The 21,193-nt window shown below is 51.3% G+C and overlaps 10 protein-coding genes across 10 annotated transcripts; 5 read left to right on the top strand and 5 right to left on the bottom strand.

The window, feature by feature from the left end:
• Window positions 1-682: 682 nt before the first annotated feature.
• Window positions 683-2,200, top strand: N7515_007267 (aminotransferase-like domain-containing protein; the record flags this gene model as incomplete). The annotated part of the gene is made up of 3 exons (XM_056668011.1): window positions 683-1,171; window positions 1,283-1,665; window positions 1,747-2,200. The coding sequence occupies 3 exons, from the start codon at window positions 683-685 to the stop codon at window positions 2,198-2,200; spliced, it is 1,326 nt and encodes a 441-aa protein (XP_056521607.1).
• A 1,843-nt stretch (window positions 2,201-4,043) lies between these two features.
• N7515_007266 (uncharacterized protein) lies at window positions 4,044-7,044 on the top strand (the record flags this gene model as incomplete). Its single annotated transcript, XM_056668010.1, has 2 exons — window positions 4,044-4,299; window positions 4,355-7,044. The coding sequence occupies 2 exons, from the start codon at window positions 4,044-4,046 to the stop codon at window positions 7,042-7,044; spliced, it is 2,946 nt and encodes a 981-aa protein (XP_056521606.1).
• A 520-nt stretch (window positions 7,045-7,564) lies between these two features.
• Window positions 7,565-9,030, bottom strand: N7515_007265 (cation diffusion facilitator family transporter; the record flags this gene model as incomplete). Its single annotated transcript, XM_056668009.1, has 2 exons — window positions 7,565-7,806; window positions 7,890-9,030. 2 exons carry the CDS (start codon window positions 9,028-9,030, stop codon window positions 7,565-7,567), a joined length of 1,383 nt encoding a protein of 460 aa, XP_056521605.1.
• A 520-nt stretch (window positions 9,031-9,550) lies between these two features.
• Window positions 9,551-10,221, top strand: N7515_007264 (uncharacterized protein; the record flags this gene model as incomplete). Its single annotated transcript, XM_056668008.1, has 4 exons — window positions 9,551-9,599; window positions 9,651-9,823; window positions 9,884-10,015; window positions 10,069-10,221. 4 exons carry the CDS (start codon window positions 9,551-9,553, stop codon window positions 10,219-10,221), a joined length of 507 nt encoding a protein of 168 aa, XP_056521604.1.
• A 178-nt stretch (window positions 10,222-10,399) lies between these two features.
• On the bottom strand, window positions 10,400-11,260 carry N7515_007263 (uncharacterized protein; the record flags this gene model as incomplete). Its single annotated transcript, XM_056668007.1, has 1 exon — window positions 10,400-11,260. One exon carries the CDS (start codon window positions 11,258-11,260, stop codon window positions 10,400-10,402), a length of 861 nt encoding a protein of 286 aa, XP_056521603.1.
• Window positions 11,261-11,538: 278 nt separating this feature from the next.
• N7515_007262 (uncharacterized protein) lies at window positions 11,539-12,417 on the bottom strand (the record flags this gene model as incomplete). The annotated part of the gene is made up of 1 exon (XM_056668006.1): window positions 11,539-12,417. One exon carries the CDS (start codon window positions 12,415-12,417, stop codon window positions 11,539-11,541), a length of 879 nt encoding a protein of 292 aa, XP_056521602.1.
• Window positions 12,418-13,188: 771 nt separating this feature from the next.
• Window positions 13,189-14,377, top strand: N7515_007261 (uncharacterized protein; the record flags this gene model as incomplete). Its single annotated transcript, XM_056668005.1, has 4 exons — window positions 13,189-13,311; window positions 13,358-13,462; window positions 13,515-14,095; window positions 14,149-14,377. The coding sequence occupies 4 exons, from the start codon at window positions 13,189-13,191 to the stop codon at window positions 14,375-14,377; spliced, it is 1,038 nt and encodes a 345-aa protein (XP_056521601.1).
• A 1,943-nt stretch (window positions 14,378-16,320) lies between these two features.
• Window positions 16,321-17,885, top strand: N7515_007260 (class I SAM-dependent methyltransferase; the record flags this gene model as incomplete). Its single annotated transcript, XM_056668004.1, has 9 exons — window positions 16,321-16,365; window positions 16,434-16,480; window positions 16,542-16,628; window positions 16,679-16,720; window positions 16,779-16,892; window positions 16,954-16,979; window positions 17,040-17,226; window positions 17,296-17,724; window positions 17,801-17,885. The coding sequence occupies 9 exons, from the start codon at window positions 16,321-16,323 to the stop codon at window positions 17,883-17,885; spliced, it is 1,062 nt and encodes a 353-aa protein (XP_056521600.1).
• Window positions 17,886-18,335: 450 nt separating this feature from the next.
• Window positions 18,336-19,799, bottom strand: N7515_007259 (uncharacterized protein; the record flags this gene model as incomplete). The annotated part of the gene is made up of 4 exons (XM_056668003.1): window positions 18,336-19,478; window positions 19,546-19,602; window positions 19,655-19,716; window positions 19,769-19,799. 4 exons carry the CDS (start codon window positions 19,797-19,799, stop codon window positions 18,336-18,338), a joined length of 1,293 nt encoding a protein of 430 aa, XP_056521599.1.
• A 442-nt stretch (window positions 19,800-20,241) lies between these two features.
• N7515_007258 (putative haloalkanoic acid dehalogenase) lies at window positions 20,242-20,949 on the bottom strand (the record flags this gene model as incomplete). Its single annotated transcript, XM_056668002.1, has 1 exon — window positions 20,242-20,949. The coding sequence occupies one exon, from the start codon at window positions 20,947-20,949 to the stop codon at window positions 20,242-20,244; it is 708 nt and encodes a 235-aa protein (XP_056521598.1).
• Between the last annotated feature and the right edge of the window lie 244 nt (window positions 20,950-21,193).

Below are 21,193 nucleotides of genomic sequence, written 5' to 3'. Positions count from 1 at the left end.
TTGCAGTGTGATAGACCTAGGACAAGACAATAGGCACAGATATATCGTACTTTGTACACTGCATGTAGGATTGACTATAACCGAACTAAAAGAGTTCAGACATAAAGTTATGAAATATCATCAACCATGGTGCCATAGCCCATTCTCAACACTAACAAAAACCTTGAAAGTCATGGAACTATTTATTTCTTTCCTAATAAAGGCCCATTGACCTCTACCCAATAACGAAGCATCGCCAACCCACGATTCCAAGGATTCACGTCACTGGGATCCAGGATATCCTTGTAGCATACCGGGGCTATTTACAAGTGAAATACTAGCTTGGTATTGGTAAGAAGATCCTTTTATGACATATTCAGAGACACTGTGGTGATGTAGGTACCTACAAAGTAGACTCCGATATATATCCAAGACATGACCTTGGAACCTTCAAGACTGCCTTTATATTCCTCTGATAACCCTCAGGCTTAAATTCAACCACATCCTCAAAATGATCGTGCTCAGATTTCTGCTCCCATACCTCCCGATCTCGGATGTGTCGGTTGCCCGCGCCGCATCCCGAGGTCCCAAGCTAAGCTCTTAAGCATCACACTACTTATTGATTCCCCCCCTTTACCAACATGACAATTTTAACATCGTTCATACCCAGTAATATATTGCACATATTCATCCCCCCATCATCATGACCGTTACCATTCCCCCCGATCAGTCCATCGACCTATCAACCGGATGGCCTAACCCCGCGCTCCTTTCCGCGCCCGATTTTCGCGACTCCGCCACGACAGCACTATCCAATCCCCCAATTGCAACCCAAGCCCTACTCTACGGCCCCGACGAAGGACACGAGCCATTGCGCTCGCACATAGCCTCATGGCTGACCGAATTCTATCAGCCCTGTGAGCCCATCTCGGCGCAGCGCATTTGCATCTCAGGCGGGGCCAGCCAGAACCTGGCCTGCGTGCTGCAGACCTTCACTGATCCAGTCTACACACGGCATGTGTGGCTGGTAGCACCGACGTACTACCTGGCCGCGCGCATTATGGAAGACGCCGGCTTCGCCGGGCGTCTACGCGGGGTTCCCGAGGACGACGAGGGCATCGACATCGCGGTGCTCGAGAGTGGATTGCGTGCTGCGGAGGAGGCCGCACAACAGGCTGGGAATACAGAGCCGGTATGACAGTCCTGGCCCATGACAGAGGTGGCATAATGCTCGTCACTGTGCCATGCCTCTGTGTTATTGTTTGTTGAGTCCTGGACTGATGCTGCCCCTCTTTCCCTGCAGAAAATGAAACCGCCCAGACCCTGGCGAAAAATCTACAAGCATGTCATCTATGCCGTGCCCACTTTTGCGAATCCTTCTGGGAAGGTAATGTCGATACGCAGGCGGGAAGAGCTCGTTCGCCTGGCTCGTCAGTACGATGCGCTGATCGTCACGGACGATGTATATGATTTCCTCCAATGGCCGGCTAACTCAGATGGTGGGGAGGGAATCCGTGGTGACCGCGCATGTGCTCCGCGCATCGTCGACGTGGAGCGCTACATGGAGGGTGGCGATGAATGGGGAAACGTAATCAGCAACGGTAGCTTCAGCAAGCTGATGGGACCCGGTGTCCGTACTGGCTGGGCCGAGTCGTCCGAAAAGCTGATGTATGGATTATCGCAAACGTACGGGGTACCCTTTGGGATATCTTCATCGATGATCCTTGTTCCTTGACCTGAACTTATAAGCTAACGGGATATTTGCAGAGGCTCTTCCCGATCTGGCGGCGCTCCCTCTCAGTTATCCGCTGTCATCATCGACCAGATGTTCCCCAAGAAAATCATACAAAATCACATCCGCGACGTCCTCCAACCGAAATTCGCCGAGCGCTACGGGGCTCTCCTATCCGCAATTCATGAGCATCTCGTCCCGCTGGGCGTCACAGTCCCAGCAGCCGGCCACGCAGCCAGCAATATAGCCGGAGGTTACTTTGTGTGGATTGGTCTCCCGGCACACCTAGATGCTACGGAAGTAGTTGAGCGGGCGGAAAGCGAAGAGAATTTAGCTATGTCTCCTGGTGACGCTTTCCAGGTCCCTGAGAAGGACAATAAGGGGTTCTCGGACCACCTACGACTCTGTCTTGCGTGGGAAGAGCCACGACACTTGACTGAAGGAGTGCGTAGGCTAGCGCATGTTTTGAAGCGTATGGCTCGTACTTAGGCACATATTGCGCTGGATTTAGGTCTACGCCACCAGCCACGCGTGGCCGCCAGGAACGGTGGGGGCGCGTGGCATGCATAAATTTAAATAGACAATTCAAATACTAGCGAATACCTATTCAAATAAATATTCCCTAGCCCTTGCCAGTACACGCTTACAGAGTTGGATTTACAATGTACATTTGAGGCTCTTCATTGGGTGTTACGTCTGACAGCGACGATGCATGTCCGGCCCTCGATTTAGGCCCCGACCTTTTTATTTTTGGAACATTTCGTTTCATGACGGCACTTGAATCGTTGTCTGTACATCCTACGTTGTACAATGTACTTTGCTAAATCTTACAGGATCAACTGAGATCGAAAATTGAAGATCGGCTTCGGGGCAAGTCCATCCCGTGCCGGACTTCAGGGGGTCTGGCAAAGCTTAGCCGTGGTAGCCGTGGATCACAACTCTCCTTCTTGTTAGATCTTTGCTCATTTAAAGAAGCAGGTGTTGACACTTAGTCAAATTCCAGACTTGGCTATGACCAGCTCGCCTCTTGTCTGTCGTCATCGGGAATCCTTCCTCCTCGAGGCCCCCGGAATGTTCATCCATAACAATGTCTACCCCCCTGACAACGGCACGGGCCCGGGGGTGATTCTATGAGCCCAAGGCTCAAACGCACCCACTCTGACTCGGGAGTTGGCATGAACTGAGCATTTACTACGTCACGCGTCTTTATCGCACAAAGTCCGCGATTGTCCCGAAGTTTGGCAAACCAGTAGGAAAAAAGAGTACGTTAACGAGGACCAGGAGAACAGAGACCCAATAGCCTGGTCTCGATTGCATATCTCCATAGGATTGACAGGATTGACATCGGAGTATCATCGGCAGGGCCATTACCTTGTTGTGTCTGCAGGGGGCTCCACCCGGATCAAGGCATAATGATACGCGACAGCTTGCAATGCTCGGCCTCCTTGGAACATAACTGCCGTGCTATGGTCGTGCAATAAAGGCGCCGGGAAAAAGACTCCCCTTCCTACAGTGGGCCGCTGGGCGAGTCCCTGTGCTGTCCATGCGACAACAAAAATCTGAGATGGATGGAATGGATAATCCGCATACCCTAAGATATGGGCCTACTAATTATATAGTGCCGTAGAGTCCCCATCGCGGGTTAAGGGGATCTCGTCTGGCTATTTTTCCCTAGCCACTTGCTGTTGGTCTTTTTTGTTCTTGAAACCGATCTTGAGTTATTGTCGTTTGTTCTATACTGAGCACATTGGCTATTTACCAACGGACGCGACACTTAATTTACGATCCGAAACACCTGCGCTTAAGCTAATTTTTTAGCCTGCAATACTCTCGTCGACTGTTCGTTTCAACTCGCGACTATCACGTTTCAAGCTTTGCTGTTACAAGGCCCGCGTGGGTCTGTGATTGGTGGGGTGTTGGGAGAAGTTCAGGGCTCAGGTGTGATAGGCTGAAAGGGGGAATTTGAGGTTATTAGACTGGTCTCTGCTATATTAGAGGTATGAGTCTTACCCTAAGTCCCTAACCATCCTATAGTTTGCGATTTTCTGTCTCGACTTCCTTCTTTTGTTTCTCTTCATTCTTTCCCTTTAGGCGGCAGTCCTATTGTCTTTCCCTCATTCACTCTTTTTTATTGTGGAAGGTGCCTGCTGTGCAGCTGGGGATTCACCTCTACATTAACCCACTCTTTCTTTACTATTCCTCCTGCATATCGCTGCTGGCCAAGCGTCGGACTCGATTTATTTCTTCAGTGCCGGTTACTGAACTATCTTTCTCTAGCATCTTTTTCTGAAACATCTTCTACTTTGCTGCTGGTTCAGCATCCATTGTCAATATGGCCGTTTTCCAGACTTCGATCGCGATCTTTGTCGCCCATATCATCCTATTGATCGGTCTGCCGGCTTCATTGGTCGCAGCTGTGCCTCTTAACAATCCTGTGACAGCAGTCAACAATGTGTTGGCCACGACCGAGAAGACATTGGCCCCATCAAGCTACTGGGTTTCCAATGTGGAGCGCCAGGGCACTATTCCCTTCGCCAAAACCCCCGATTACAAGATCTTCCGTAATGTGAAGGACTATGGTGCCAAGGGTGAGTGGTTTATCTGGGTTCAGGGTTCTCGGACGGGATACTGACTATATTGCAGGTGATGGCTCCAGCGACGATACTGCGGCCATCAACAAGGCTATCTCCTCTGGAGGCCGTTGCGGCAAGGGCTGCGACTCATCCACCACTACTCCTGCCATCGTGTACTTCCCTCCGGGTACCTACGTTGTCTCCAAGCCCATCCAGCAATACTACTACACCCAGATCGTCGGTGACGCAGCTGAGCTGCCGGTCATCAAGGCCTCACCCAAGTTCGCAGGTATGGCAGTTATTGACTCTGATCCATACGAGGACAACGGCGACAACTGGTTCACTAATCAGAACAACTTTTTCCGCGCCATTCGCAACCTGGTCATCGATCTCACCAGTATGCCCCCCAGCGTTGGCGCTGGTATTCACTGGCAGGTTGGCCAGGCCACTAGCTTGCAGAACATCCGCTTCGAGATGGTCAAGGGTGGTGGCGATGCCAACAAGCAGCAGGGTATCTTTATGGATAACGGATCCGGTGGCTTCATGTCTGACCTGACCTTCAATGGCGGTAACTACGGCATGTTCCTCGGCAACCAACAGTTCACCACACGTAACTTGGTCTTCAACGATTGCCAAACTGCTATCTACATGAACTGGAATTGGGCTTGGACTTTCAAGTCTGTCAAGATCAACAACTGTGAGGTTGGCTTGAATATGTCTACCTCGCCCTCTAACCAGACTGTTGGCTCTGTCTTGATGTTGGATAGCAAACTCACCAATACTCCAATCGGCATTGTCACAGCCTGGACCCAGCAGAGCATCCCTGTTGGTGGTGGTGACCTCATCTTGGATAACGTCGACTTCTCTGGCTCTAAGATCGCTGTCGCCGGTGTTGACGGTAAAACCATTCTCGCTGGCGGCTCCGTCGTCGACAACTGGGTACAGGGTAACACTTATACCCCATCCAAGACTATCAACAAGCGGGCTACCGAGGCTGAGCCTGAGGTGGTTACTGTTGTCGAGACAGTTACAGAGACAATTCTTGCCTGTCCCGTTTCTAAGGGGCTTCCCGGTGGCAGCGCCCTGGGTAGCGATGTTCCGGCGCCTGCCAAAACTTCATCCCTCGAGACGGCGCCTGCACCCTCGCCTGCTCCGGGGGCCAGTGATGATCGTTCTTCCGCAGCTCCGGTGCCCTCCAATAGCGGCGACGACAGTGCTCGCTCTGCCTTGCCCCCGGTCCTCACTGAAATCCCTGGCCTGAACACTATCCTCTCCATCATCGAAGGAGGCTCTAAGAACTCCGAAGTTCCCGAGCCTACCCCTGCTCCCGCTCCATCTGCTGAGCTTCCTGCAACTTCTGCGGTACCCGTTGAGCCTTCGCCCCCGAGCGCTGTTTCTGTTAACAAGCCCGCTGTTCCTGTCACCGCTACTGCTGCCCGTCCCCACAGCACTGGTAGTGGATCTGATACCACCAAGGGCTCGCAATCTGGTAGCGACAGCAGCGGCTCTGGCACTTGCGGTGCTCACCAAGCTGTCACCTCTGCCCGCACACAGAGCACCATGAAGACTTCTTCCAAGCCTGCCAGCCTTCTCAAGAACGGCGCTGTCTTCGAACGCTCTAAGCCTTTGTACACCGACGTTGCGGCTTCCTCCTTCATCAGCGTCAAGTCCGCTGGTGCCAAGGGTGATGGTACCACCGACGACACCGAGGCTATCCAGAAGATATTCGACAGCTACAAGGATGGTCAGATTATCTACTTCGACCACGGTGCCTATGTCATCACCTCCACCATCAAGGTTCCCAAGGACATCAAGATCACTGGTGAGATCTGGCCCATGCTCATGGCTCACGGCCCGAAGTTCAGTGATCAGGAGAAGCCAGTCCCGCTCTTCCAAGTTGGCCAAAAGGGTGACACCGGCTCCGTCGAGATGAGCGACCTCATCATCACCACCAAGGGTGCCGCCCCCGGCGCCATTCTCATGGAATGGAACGTCGCCGGCACATCCCAAGGCTCTGCCGGCATGTGGGATGTCCACTTCCGCATCGGCGGGGCCGCCGGCACCGAGCTGCAGAGCGACACCTGCCCCAAGACGCCCAAGGAGAAGACCACCCCCAGGAAGGAATGCATGGCCGCCTTCATGCTGCTGCACGTCACCAAGACCGGCAGCGCCTACCTCGAGAACACCTGGTTCTGGACAGCCGACCACGAGCTCGACCTGAAAGACCACAACCAGATCAACGTGTACACCGGCCGCGGCGTGCTCATCGAGTCACAGAACCCCGTCTGGCTGTGGGGTACTTCGTCCGAGCACCACCAGCTCTACAACTACCAGGTGTCCAACGCCAAGAACGTCTTCATGGGTCTCATCCAGTCCGAGACTCCATACTACCAGTCCAACCCGACCTCTCTGACCCCGTACACCCCCCAGGACTCCTGGAACGACCCCACCTTCGCAAACTGTAAGACAAACTCCTGTCGGAAAGCCTGGGGTCTGCGTGTCCTCGGCTCATCGGATGTGTACATCTACGGTGCTGGTCTCTACAGCTTCTTCGAGAACTACGCTCAATCTTGTCTTCAGTCTGAGGATTGTCAGGAGAATATGGTTGAGGTCGACTGCTCGGATGTCAAGCTGTACGGTCTTAGCACTAAGGCCGCTGTTAACATGGTCACTTCTTCTGATGGGAAGCAGATGGTTCCTGGGAAACCGAATAAGAGTAACTACTGCTCCACGATTGCACTCTTTGAGCAGTCTGCTTGAGCTGTTGAGCTTTCTTCATTGAATTATTCTTTATCAAACTTCTTCTGTACCTGACTCTGTTGTGTGAAACAATATTATATCCTGTTCTCTTTTCCCTGTATTTTCTCGTAAATAGATTCTTCCTTTCTCTTATACATAGGGGATAGGCTTCTTTTATTCTCTAGTTACAGTCTTAACGTGATTGATAGATGATGATGTACTGTTGATCCGACGATACACGACTTTATGAATATGGATGAATTTGGTGGATTGTCTACTGTACTGTCTACAAGTAATTCTGGACTGTGGCATGGGACTAAAGGCACTTGTGGAGACCAACTAGAATATAAAATTCCGAATGTATTCCAATAGCAATAGCAATCGTAAAGGCCAAATGCCCGATGGAATTGACAACTTGGCAACTTGAACTTGGACTTGAACTTCGAACTCCAGATTACGAAGTTTTACGCCGTTATGCAATCCATGCTCGAGGTGGTAGAAAGGCCATGCCACTTGAGCAGTTCCTGTCTAGCAGAGTTTCCTAGAGCTCTTTCTTGAGGGAGTGCTCGGGCTTGTGCGTAGTCTCGTAATCGACATGCACGTAGGCACGTTCAACATCGGGAAGTGACTCGAGCTTGATCTGTAGCTCTTCGGCGACATCATGGGTGGCTCGCAGGGTTGCCTCTGGGTCCATGACGACATCTACTTCGACTACGAGGCGAGGGCCGGAAGTGTAGGCGCGGACGGTATCGATTGCTGTGATGAATGGCGAATGGGTCATGGCTGGAGGAATGTTAGCATATGCCTTATTGAAACATTGAAAGAATTGTAAAGGAGGTGGGGGGGGGGGGGGGGGTGGGACATACAGATATAGGTGATGAGCTGTTGCATGTTTGTATCGGCAGTTACGCCGACAAGCAACTGGAACTCGCCATAGGCAGAGTGCAACCAGAGCACACTGACCAACACGGAGAGAATGATAGCACCCATGGGATCGATCCACCAGCGCAGCTTACTGCCACCGACGGAGGTCAGGATACCGAACCCGTTGATAAACAGATCGTTACGGTGATCCTCCCATAGAATGCGAATCTGCGAGACCTGGTTGCGCAGGGCCCAGCAGTACAGGAACAGGCAGAACTTGGTGGCAAAGGCAACCGCAACAGCGATAACGGAGGGGAGATGGAAATTTTGCGTTTCATGTTCGGAGCCCACTGCCAGCTCACGAATGGAGAAAGCGATGATGATGAAAGAGACGGCTGTCATGAGAGAGCAGAAACAGATATTGCCTGCGGTCTCGAGACGGGCTTTTCCAGCGGGGAACTTGCGCGCGTCAACGCGGTTGACAGCCTTGTTACACAGCAAGAGGGTCAGGTTGGACATGGGGTCGAAGATGGCGTCGGCCATAGTGGTGAACAACGAGAGTGATCCAGATGATACAGCACCGTACACTTGAATGGCGGAGAGGACGATGTTCGCAGCGAAACTGCCATACACGGCGATTCGGTACTTGAGGCGGTTGTCGATGTTGAGCTCGCGGGCGGCGCGCCGGTGCTCCTCGACTGGCTTCAGCATGCGTTCGATGTTTTCATTCTGAGACTCGTAGAAGCCTTGCAACTTCTTAGTGATAAAAGTTGTTCTTCCGAGACGGGTTGTGTGATGCATGAGATCTGCCACCTTCCGGCCTTTGTTTGTGCCGGTGGGATCCCGTTTCCGCGAGCTATTGGCTTTGATCTGTCGAATCTCCTCCTCGGACTTGAGTTTTGAGGCAAGCTGGAAAGGATCATTTTCACGGGTATATCGGGGTGGAGGTTGACCCTCCTCGTCACTGGAGCTCCCGGTGCGGTGTTGTTGCATGGTGGTGAGCTCATGGTCCAGGGCGGTGGTGGTCCCCTCGTTGAAAGAAAGAGAGATTCTCTCGGACCGATGGGACGGTGAGCTGGTGTGGTGGATGGTCTGAAAGACATTGGGATGGTTGGAAAGACTGTGGCGCAAGTGTTCCTCCATGATGGTGTGAAGATAGAATGTGAATGGAGTGATGTAGGAAAGGGGAGAAAGGGGAAAAAAAGGCCAAGTGAGGCAGTGAACGCGAGTAGGCCTTATCGTTATCGGGAATTATCAGATCCCGGTTGGATCCACTTGGACTTGGCAACAACTTTAATTGGGAACTACGTACTGTGTACACAATAGTTATGAAGTACACTACTCTTAAGGAGATCTATAGTCTAGATCGAATTGGTTCGATAGTCTAATATCTATAAGCATTAAGCAAATACAATGCTGGCAGATACACGTTGATTCGTACATTCAATGGATTGGAGTCAAACTGTCACTAAGCGCTAAACAAACCTAAACGAATGTCTGAGATCCTGCAGCTGGTTCACTGCCATTGAGCAAATTCCAAGATGACCTCATTGCTGCATGTCCCTGCTTACCCCGCACGTGAGGTTTATAAGATCCAATGTCCATCTACTTCTCATCTTCCCACTTCTCCAGCACAAGTTACAACGCCCAAACTCAATTCATCATGGCCAACCCATACTTCGAGATTGAATACGTCACAGTTGGCGGCAAGGGTAACCCACCTAATGTGAACTGTAGTCGTATATGCTCCTAACCAGACACAGTCGAAAACTGGGGCCGCATTGAATTCAAGCTCTACGATGACATCGTCCCCAAAACCGCAGCCAACTTCCGTGCCCTCGCTACAGGTGAAAAGGGCTTCGGCTACGCAGGTTCTGCTTTCCACCGCGTGATTGCCGGCTTCATGGCGCAGGGCGGAGACTTTACCCGTGGAAACGTCAGTGTCTACCTATAAACAATATCACACGACCATCCCGCTGACTTGAACTTTCTTCAGGGCACCGGCGGCAAGTCCATCTACGGCGAGAAGTTCGCAGACGAGAACTTCCAGGTACAGCACACTAAGGGTGGCTTGTTGTCCATGGCGAACTCTGGCCCAAATACCAATGGGTCTCAATTCTTCATCACTGTAAGTATATGTAAGGTGTGGAGGGAGATCTTCTGTTGTTCTAACTTGAGCAGTTTGTGAGAACCCCCCATTTGGATGGCAAGCACGTTGTTTTCGGCGAGGTTGTTGCTGGCCAGGATATCATTCAGAAAATGGAGAGCAAGAGCTTGGATAGGACTGGGAAGACTGACGGAACCATCAAGATTGCTTCTTCTGGGACTGTCTAGGATGTGATAGTTCGGTATCTACATTGGTTTCAGGGCAGATTCCTGATTTCGGGGTTACAGTCCTGATTTTATTTGCACGCCATACACAGTACATTGCATGCTATGGATACATTGCAAGCTCTACCATGATTCTCTAGTTCATAGTTCCATTCAATCCAAGAGAAAAAAACGGACCTCTTCACTTAACAGCAACCATGAACAACCTGGGATACTTCAACAAAACCCTCCCATCACCAGAAACCGGATACGCCCCCCTCAACCTCTCCAAGTACCCCTCCAAGTAAACCCCCCTCTCCCCCTCCTCCAACGCATCCAAATAAGGCCTCAACCCCGTCCCCTTAACCCACTCCACAATCTCCTCATGACTGTCCAACGAATGATAATACGAAACCTCAAAAATCTGCACCTCCCTACAAAACCCCTTCACAGCATCATAAAGCTCCCCAGGCCCCATAAACCCATCCCTCTGCACCGAATCCAACCGTCCCCCCCACCTCTTCTCAGCCGCCGTCTCCCACATAAGCGCATGCGAAGGCTCATCCAGATTATGCGGAACCTGCATCGCAAACACCGACCCCGGCGTCTGCGGCTGCATCAGACGCTCGATAGTCGGGATGCGCTCGGAGGCTTTGAGCCAGTGCATGGCGGCGTTGGAGAAGAAGAGGTCGATGGGCCCGGTTGGGGTGTAGGTTTCAATGTTTCCGGTTTCGAAGAGGATTGAGGGCGTGCGCTGGACGACTTGCGCTTTGGCGCGCGCTATCATCGCTGGGGAGGAGTCTAGGGCTGTTATTTTTGCCGTGGGATAGTGCGTTGCTAGCAGGTTTGTGGAGGTTGCGGGCCCGCAGCCGAGGTCGAGGATTGATGTGGGGTTTTTGAGGGGGATGTGTGTGAGGAGGTCGAGGGCTGGTTGGGTGCGTTCGGATTCGAATTTGAGGTATTGCGTGGCGTTCCAGTCTGTTTTGGGCTTGGTCGTGAGGGTTCTCGTTAATCCCTTAGTTAATAGGGTCGGGAGTTTGGTTGTCGGGTTTAGGCGGGGCATTTTGATTTATGTCCAATGAGATGTTTGTAGGTATGTTTCGCTGGGGAGATACTCGTTTATATCTTCATCTATCTTGGGGGCCCGGGGATGAGCTTGATTGGAAGTGGGTCGGCGGTTCGGTGATCTCTCCGATATCGCCAATATGTTGGAGCTTCTCAGCTTCCTGAATCTCACATTTCATTACCGATATACGGAGTACGCAAATCTAGCTAACAGAATTGAATCCAGGCATATCTATAGCAGCACAGCACAACCCGCTTGCTGTTACCCAGCCCACTTTAATCATCAAGCAAGTCGCCAAGCAAAGACTCCAGCCAGTCCAGGACATCTGCAGCACTATCAGTGGGGAAATCCAGCTCCGTACCATCCGAATCAGGCTCATCCGCAGCAGAAGTGGGGAATTCCGGCTCGGCAGTGGCCGATTGACGGGCGCTAGTAGCGAGTGTACTAGGCCGAACGGCAATCGGAGTTGGGGTCGGATTCAGCGTTTGACTTTGGACAGAGGCAACGGAGGAAGTAACGGCAACCACCTTCGAGCTGGTAGCCGAGGGCTTAGCAGAGCCAGAGCGAGGGCCAGTACCTTTGACAGTAAAGTCGACACACGACTCGTAAGTCTGATCAATGGACGGCGCATCCCAGTACCACTGCAGCACACAGTCGCCGGCTTTAGCGCACTGGCTTCCAATGTCATCCGGGATGGTGATGCTGAAGTTGGTCTCGTCGTCGGTGACGCCCGTGGCGACGGACGCATAGTTAGCCCAGAAGATCAGGGGCTTGCCGATGACTGCGTTGGAAGCTGCGTGGACGACAGAGACGTTGGCGACGCCGGTGTGTGGGACGAGGATATCGATGGTGAAGTGGACTTTTTCTCCGGCTTTGTACGAGTAGACGTTTTCCTTGTTGTCGGCGAACTTGTAGCCCTTGCAGAGCCAGAGGTTGCACTCGGCGGCGTTGTAGTCGGGCTGGCCGGCGGCGACCTGGTGGAGGCCTTGGATGTTGTCGTATTTGTCGAATTGTTCGTTGCGGTAGGCTTGCGCACCGCAGGTGGCTTTCATTGCGTTGCCTGGCATACGGGGGTTTGGCGAGCTGATGAAGCCATGGCCGTGGACCAGGGAGATGATGCTGGCGATAGCCAGAAAGGAAGTGAAGTGCTTCATGTTGGCGAGTGAATATGGAGTGATTGGAAGCGATCGGTAAACCGTTAACCGAGTGATGAATGTGTACTGAACGAAGGGAGGGTCTCAAACCAGGAGAACGAAAGAAACGAATGTAAATGTGAACGGAAGTGTAAGCAAGACTGGCCAGCAAGATGGATCTTTTGTCGAGCTGGTGAGCTGCTTCTTATAAGTAGACATGTTTGAAATGAGCTTGATCTCCAGGCTGAGCTGCGCGAGGCATTAATCAACTTCAGACATAAGCTGCCGAGTCAGTCAAACCGATACGAGAACCGATTGCAGTTATCATGACATTCTGAAACATCGGATATGCCCAAGGGACAGCGCACCTTCGGGGAGATGGTAAGTGTAGATCTCATCCTATGGGGATAGCATGGCGATATCAAACCAGGCTGATCTCCCGAGACAAGACGAACGTGCCTGGGGCTGGGGTTGCCACGGACTCCACCGAACAGGGATCTCCGAGTTTCAGGTTGGGCATTTAGCTTGAATTGGAGGAGATCATTAATTCATGGAATAAGCTTGAGTTGACATGTGCACTCGGCCGTTTGTCCAATCCGAGTCTGGGATATCCTCATTCGATTTAGCAGGCTGTATGCGTGGAAAGTCGAAGTAAATAGAAACTACCTGACTAGTTGATTACGAATGCATACGAGTGTTTCTCTCCTCCAAAACATTCTGTCTTCCTCTACGCCCCGCGTCAGACTTAGAATCTCCAGAGACCAGGATCGGGGAACAAACAGAACTACACTCATGCCACGTTCCGTTCAACACTGGCCGGGGGGAATCCCCAGGTGTATCAAACCACACCCACAAACGGAGATAACTCTCGACCAGGCCGCGGAGGAAGTCAAGGGCTGGCTACTCTTTGTACAGGTATGTCTTTACGGAATCTTGGATTTGCTAGCCACTAATTTGCCAGGAAAATTGGGTTCCTGGAGCCAATGCTTCTGACGGAACATATGAGCTGAATCAAAGACGCCAGCTTATTGAAAAATGGGCATCAGCCACACAGGAATTTCGTGATGTGAGTTCCACCGTCAACTCCTCACAGTCTATCCACTAATTCTTCTATTCAGTCATACCAATCGCGAGCGCCTACGTCTTCTTACTGTCAGTATCCAGCCGAAGCATTATCACACATAGATGACACTCTTCAGACTCTTAAGCTAGGTAGAACTACCTGCCGGTACCAACCTGGCCTGGTTTCTACCGTCCCCGTCGACGAGGCCCACGCTGCCAATCGGGAGCGATGGGTCAAACTCGCTATTTTGTTTTACAACTATGAGATGGTGACCGGGCACTGTCTTGACGATAATTACATGCCCTCGGAAGCTATCCTAAACCCAGAGATCACCACTAATCCTTCGATAGAGGATTTTCTGTCCTGGAAGTATTTGGAGACCGCAAACTTCCTCATTATCGGCCTCACACACACTGGCACTGTACTCAACATCGGGTGTCACCCATATGTGCTGGTTGATGAAGAGGGTCTGAGAACCGGTCGTTTGACACTGGTCAATTATGATGTCAATGGGACTGTGAAGGAGAGTCTTCACATCCGCCCGTTCAATATGCGAAGGCCATACAGTCATGCGATGATGGATTTTGATAAGATCCTTGATCGTGTTGATGGTGCCTACACGCACCAGAATCTACCGTGAGTATTCTTTGGGTCCCATACAGAGGATTGGGGCTAATACACATTATCAGTCTTGACATGGGCCTGCCAATCATCGATATTCTCTGTCAAGCTAAGGCTGCTGACCAACTATCAAAGGCGATGAAATCGTCTTATCGAGAGAAATGGGTGGAGGATGTCGAGCTTTATGCTCCGGGCTATCTGGCCCTCGAGGCTGAAGGGCGTGCGGGGGAGTATTCTCTAGACCGTCTCACACTCCCAGACCCAGACACTAGGTCCGACTTTAACCTCGCTCTTTAGACTAGTTTCAAATGTATCATCGTTGCTGGGGAGCAGGTACACGTGGTATGAGACGTGGTTGATCACCAACATTGAATTGTCAATCGATCTGAGCTGTTTCGCCTGAATACGAGATGTCAGAAGAGAGATCTACGCAAGCAATATGAGCATAGATAGGCTATAGCAACCTTACGTCCGGTTGATAACATAACTAGGTTACACCAGGCCACGTAGATGCTGTGACCAAGTGACTGGATTGTCTGGAGCGAGTGTTCCTGCGTTTTGGTAGCGCAATAGCTACAGAGAGGGTGAGATAACCCTGTAACGTGGCTCCGGTCGATAGATACGCAGCAAACCCTCACTATCACCAACACTGGATTCAAATACAAACCGCTCGAGAGACTGGCCGCGCAATATGTCCACTTGTCAGGCAGCTTGAAAAGTTGCTGATGAAATAGCAAGATAGCTGGTCGTCTACAATAGAGTGCATTCAAATGAGAATATTAAAGACGGACGGGAGAAGAAAGAAAAAGATGGAGAGGAAGAAGATAGGAGTTGACAGATTCCATGAAGATCTAAATGTAAAAGAAATCATGGATGGAAGGCTGGGCAAAGTATACTGCTGCGTGAGAATAGCGGATGGAATAAACCTAGGTAGTAGTCCATTGCTCATGGATCGATTCAGGGCCTGACACTTCCAGTTACTGGTCCAGGAGCTGATGTCCTGTACCAATAGACTGTAATCGTAGGACTTGTACAAGGGTAGAGCTATCTACTAATGCATGGGCAAAAGAGTTAGTCAAGATCCAACACCGAGTCACTCTCGCCGCATGGTACAGATCCCAGGTACGGTTGCCAATCCGTACTGGAGAACCGTAAACCGGAATAAGTGCCGTCGATAAGCCGTGGTTCCGTGCTGTTCCATATCTCACGTCCGTAGATCATCCCAGCCACATGGTACACATGCGATGAATCCGCGGCTGGTAAATCGGCTATGTGGCTTGATCTGGGCTTAGGTCCGAGCCGTCGATTTCAGGGTCTAGAAGACTCTCTCGGATGGATCGCAGAGTATCAGATCCGAGTGGATTGTGGGGTGAGAGTCTGAGAGTCCTGAGAGTCGAGAGAGAGAAGAGGAAGAAGTGGAATTGTCTAGACGAGAAATTACAAAGTATTTGTAGTTTGAAGTAAGGCAAACAAAGTTGAGGCCATTGCTCTTGCCTTCTGCCATCACAATCCCAATTAGGCAGCTACGTTGGATCTTGGTAAACCTCCCAAGAGACCATAGAACCATGGAACCATAGCCCAGTTCTCCACTCTCCATTGATCCACTTCGTATTTGAACAAAAGTCCCAGTGCTCGGTCCCTCCGGATTTTCCCCGTACCATCTGCATACACCAATTGGAAGACATCCGTGAAGCCTTGAATTTGATCCTTGCGATCAATCCTCTCGCACCTAGAATCAAGACATTCTACATAAACCAAAATCCCACAACAAGCTTTGACGTGCGAGAGGTAATTCAGAGTGGGGTTGGGCCCGTTGGGGGCGTACGGCCGCGTACCTTAGCGCATTTACAGGGGAGTGAACAAGGATAAAGTACTCCGTAGTGTCATGTAGTTAGCACAAACGGGAAAGATGGTTAGCTTCATTGAATGGTGCAATCACATTGTATGATGTATCCCACATATGTCATAAAAACAGTACTTTTGATCCGTACTTTTGCTTCAACTGCTTAACCGCCAATCCCACACAAATCCACGTGGAAGTGGTTTCCACTTTTCGTCAGGCCTATGATAATTGACGCACTGAATTCCTAACGTGGCCTGGGACATGACACTTTACCCTTTCGTGTGAGAGAGCGGGGATTAAACTACTCCGTAAGACGGTGAGGACTAAGGGAGGTTTTGATTCTTCTTCTTCTCTCTCCTTTTCTTCCTTACCGGAAATTATATCCGTTGTTTTCACAATGAGAGGTGGAATAAAATCGGAGCCCGAGGAGGATATCGCGGTGGTATGTTAATCATGTTATGGATCTTCTCTCCTTTCTCTTCTAAAAGCCCTAATCTAACAAGCTACTAGGACCCTAAGCTCCATGTCACGACCGTTTATGGCGATGACTGGCAATCGTAAATATCATCCCCTTTTTTCTCGATGAACAGCTCTCACACAATGGCCACCCAATTGTAGGGAAACCACTTCGATCGGATCCTCCATCTACCGAGGATTAGAAGAGAATGGACGACGGTATCAAACGTTGAGCCACAAAGAATATCTGTACGCATTGCCTTTCTAGATTGAGGAATAGCTTGCTAATTGCTGGTCAGGATTCCCTCGGATGAGAAGCAGTTCGAGACATACGAAGCAGGGTATGCAAAACACCTTGCCTTTCTATCAGTCTTGGCACATGTTAACCAACAGCCACAGGCACTTGGTAGCTCTCGTGATGGACTCAGACCAAGAGAACCCTCTCTTCCGATCGCCAGTCAGGAACCCCAAGCACATTCTCGACCTCGGAACAGGTCAGGGTAATTGGGCCATGTATGTGAAGAGCAATTCCCTCCAGCTTCGTATAAGAATAACCCAAACTCACCCATCCCAGTGATGTCGCCGATATGTTCCCAGAAGGTAAGCCAAAGAACCTCAACCGTCATCAATACCATTAGAAAATTAACTAACACATCCCAGCCACCGTCCGCGGCGTGGATCTGTTCCCACCACCAGTAACCTGGATGCCCCCGAACTGCATCCTGGAAGTAGACAACATCGCCGAAGATTGGACCTGGAACGAACCCCAAGACCTAATCCACATGCGCATCATGATCGGAGCCTTCGACGACCAAGAATGGAACCGCGTCTACCAGCAATGCTACAAGTAAAAGCCTCCCTTTCCCTCTCTTTCCCTCCCCTTCCCTTCCCGCTCTTTCCTAACCAAGAAACACAGCAATCTCCGCCCAGGAGGCTGGCTCGAACAACTAGAAGCAAGCCCCTACATCGAATGCGACGACGACAGTCTCCCCGAAGACAACATCCTGCGCACCTGGGGTCCCGCCCTCTCAGACTGCGGCAAGCGCGCCGGCCGTCCCCTCGAAACAATCGACATGATGCAAGACGCCTTCCGCAAAGCGGGCTTCGTGGACGTCCACGAAAAAGAGTACAAGTGGCCCATCGGGCCCTGGGCCCGCGACCAGAAGTACAAGGAGGCTGGCACGGTAAATTTCCAGCATTGGATGTCTGGTATGGAAGGGTGGGCTATGTGGTTGCTTTGTAAGTTTGGGGCGCCGGAGCCGTGGACGCAGGAGGAGGTTATTGTTTATGTGGCCAAGTTGAGGGCGGAGTTGAAGAATCCGAAGTTTCATATTTATGAGCGCGCGTGAGTTTTCCCTTTCCCTTTACTTTGCTTTTTGGCTTTTGGTTTTTGTGTTGTTCTGGATGGTTAACTGGAATAGTCGTCGGGTGTGGGCGCGGAAGCCTTTCCCTGAGGAGGTTGCGGCGAGGGAGGCTTCTGTTGTTATAAAGGCGGAGCCCGAATAGAGGGTGGTTCGGATATAAAAGAAGTTGACGTGTCCATGTGGTCCTGTGTCTCGAATAGGCGGGATATCTTGTGGGATCCATTGCAACATTGTGAATATTGAGCTTTTGTTTGGAAATATGCATAGCTACTGTGATTTCATTCAGATCTAGTGCGTTCGGCCTTTGCTTGTGCAAGAATTCGAAACGACATTGTCTGTCAACTTATGCACCATGCGTTAGAGAGGTCCTACCTTTCCCTTGAAGGTTGCATGGATATGGTGCGGATTATCCACAGGTAAGAATGTAATATGTAGAGCAAAAGAATGCAAGGTATCATAGAATGTAAACGAAAGAGAACAACCAAAAAGTAACACGCGCTGGCAAAGAAACACCAAAGCGCAAAACTTAAACCAGAAAGAGTCCACCAAGACCGAAACAAAAAGAAGCACCACCGGGAATCAGCAACAAACGCTAGCGCTTCTGCTCAGTAGGCTGCACCCGACTCGTCTCCTGATCCGAATCGTTCGTAGCATAGTCATCAGCAAAAGGATTCCGCACCTGGAAATCCTCAGCCTTATATTCATATCGACTGCTCGACCCAGTTGCCGTCGCATTATTAGAAGCATGTCCCCGGCCACCCGTCATAACCGTCGAAGGCAGCTCCGGCACTCCAGCAGGAGGCTCCGGGCTCCGGGCTGAAGGCCGTGGCGCAGCATGGTTACCAGAGCCGGAGGAGACGACCTGGGACGTCGGCGAGGGACTGTTAACGTTCGACGAGCTCGGGGATGACGAGCCTCTGATCTTGCGCGCCTTCAACATAGCGCGCTGCTGCTGCGAGAGCGCAACCGAGATCTCGTCATTCGTCTCAATCAGTGTCAACAGCGTGTCCTCGTCCGGAGCGGGGTTGCTGGCATGAATGTAGCTCTGGACTACGCGGGAGCCTGTCCGACAGCGGTCGACGAACTCTTTGATGAGATCGTTGTCCTCCAGCTCGAGGGGTGGCGTGGACTGGACGAACTGCGTTAGCAGTTTTGCTGAATTGCGCGCTTCTTCGATGCGGGCTGCCAGTTCCACTGGGTCTGGAAGGGCTCTGGGCGGAGGCTGGGGTGGACGTTGGTTGTTCGGATGTGTTGGGTGCATCGGGGGTGCTGTGATGGAAGCCATTGGGAATCGGTCAATCTGGGCACGGGTTAGTAAAGGACGAGAGCCCATAAAGGGTACCAGTGTGTTGTTTCCTACCAGACCGCGTGAACCCTTGCTCTTCTCCTTCGCCCACATCTGCAGCAGCAATTTAAGGTCCTCGTCCCATCCGCGCTGTTGCTCAAGAGTATCCAGATACTGGCGAAGATAGCTCTGTACATACCAATCGCGTCCTGTGCGCAACAATTCCTTGATCGTCGTCACGAACTTGGCGTCGAAGTTGCGGGTAAATGTGTGACCGGGGTTATCGGCCAGGATACGCATGAGCATGATCGCATTGTACTGGGTGTGGTTTGGGGTGCCGGCGGGATCGGCGAGATACTTGCGAATGCGCAGAGCTGCTTCCTTGGCGGCATTGGGGCTGGATTCGGCGGTTTCGACGATCTTCGGGAGGTGGATGAATTCGGTGCCTTGCTAGAGTTGTGCAAATGCGATTGTCAGGCTTGAAATGGGGAAGGTCTGTCAGCTCCGAGGCACATACCGCGTCACGCGAAGCGCCGTTTGAGGTTGAGTTCGAATCCGATTCGCAGAAGGCAGTCTGAAATGGTGTCAGTGGTGCGTCATTCCCTTCAAGTACTGTCAATCCTTACCAATTCTCTCGATATAATGGCTTCTGCTGAGTCTCCCTGTTCAATGCCACTGTTGGTGGAGGCTATCCGAGTTAGCGAAGTTGCGGGGAGACGTGGAGACGGTGAGAGACTCACTTGAGCGCCTGATTGGGAAAAAGCGCTTCATGATCACAGATGATCGCACAACGTGCTGATTTTCAGGGGAAATGTGTGAAAGAAGGAAAGATCTGATCTAACCGCCTAGATGCCAAAAGGGTATAATTCTAGCGGGGGCAAATGCAGCCACAAACTAGTAACACTGGTGACTGGTAACTGCAGTGATCTAGCAGAAATAGGATACCGCCTCGCTAAGAGTTCCAACAAGCAGGAGAAGGAAAGACAAACAAGATATATGATGTCTATCTCTAATCTCCCGCGGCAAACACCATTCCACGTACGCTTTCGCGCGTCTTGCATCGCCAAGGTGATTCTCATCCAGGCTCCAGGCAACGAGATGTTTTATGGTGAGTCAGCCACGTGGGGTAGACGATACATCAACAAAGCATGCATGAATCCTATATTTTAGAAGTACCCAGTACTTAACCTCGATCGATCTATGAGATTAAACATTACTCCGCATCAACAGCATCAGCCATCTCCCCCAAAGTTCCAAACCGCCAATCAAAGATCGGCTCCTCCACATTCCCCATAACAGCCCCAGGCCTCTCAATCCAAACAGACTTAATACCAACCCGCCTCGCAGACCGATGATCATGAAACTGGCTCTGCGCCGTCTGCAGCACCTGCTCCCGCCCAACCCCAAACTCGCGTTTCACAGCCTCCAACATGTACTCGAAATTCCGTAAGTCAGGCTTGTAACTGCCAATATCCTCCGCCGTAAGGACCATATCAAATGGCACGCCCTGCAAACTGCCGGCATTGGACTTGGCAAACGAGGCCCGGTCCACGTTCGACAGTACCACCAGCTTGTAGTGCTTTGACAGCCGGCGCAGGGCGTCAACCGTGTCTGGGAAGGCAGGCCATGTTCCGATGGAATCCCCGAATGCGCGGCTCTCCTCTTCTGTTGGCAGGTCGAGGCCTAGGCGGGCGGCTAAGATGGGATGGATTTTGGATAGGAGGGCGGAGTAGGGGAGATCCGGGGTCGCGATCTGTTGGGCGCTTTCGAGAGCGTAGTAGGTTGTTAGTAGGTGGGCGCGGGTGAAGTGCTTGGTGGATTTTGACAGAATTGGGGCCAGGGCGGTGATGATACCGCTTTCCCAGTCTATTAGGGTGCCGTAGACGTCGAAGCAGAGGAGGCGGTACGGGGTGAGGGCCATTCTCGTTGTTTGTATTGTATGTTGTAGACCTTAAGAGGATTGAATGGCACAGTAACTGTAGGTCTTAGGGAACTCGGGATCTACTTATAACCCCCGCAGATCCACTCAAATCATTCTCTTGGCAGTATTACATTGAGCGGGAACCCATGAGGGAAGTCGGGGGCCGGAAATGGCATAGGCAAGATAGAGCTACATGATTGACCAGGGTCATGTCAGCAGATCTTTTCAGATCTTGGCATGAATT

The sequence above is a fragment of the Penicillium bovifimosum genome (assembly GCF_028826915.1).
Source record: "Penicillium bovifimosum strain IBT 22155 chromosome Unknown utg000005l_segment0_segment0, whole genome shotgun sequence".
Lineage (NCBI taxonomy): Eukaryota > Fungi > Ascomycota > Eurotiomycetes > Eurotiales > Aspergillaceae > Penicillium > Penicillium bovifimosum.
This window is presented reverse-complemented; position numbering and strand designations above follow the sequence as displayed.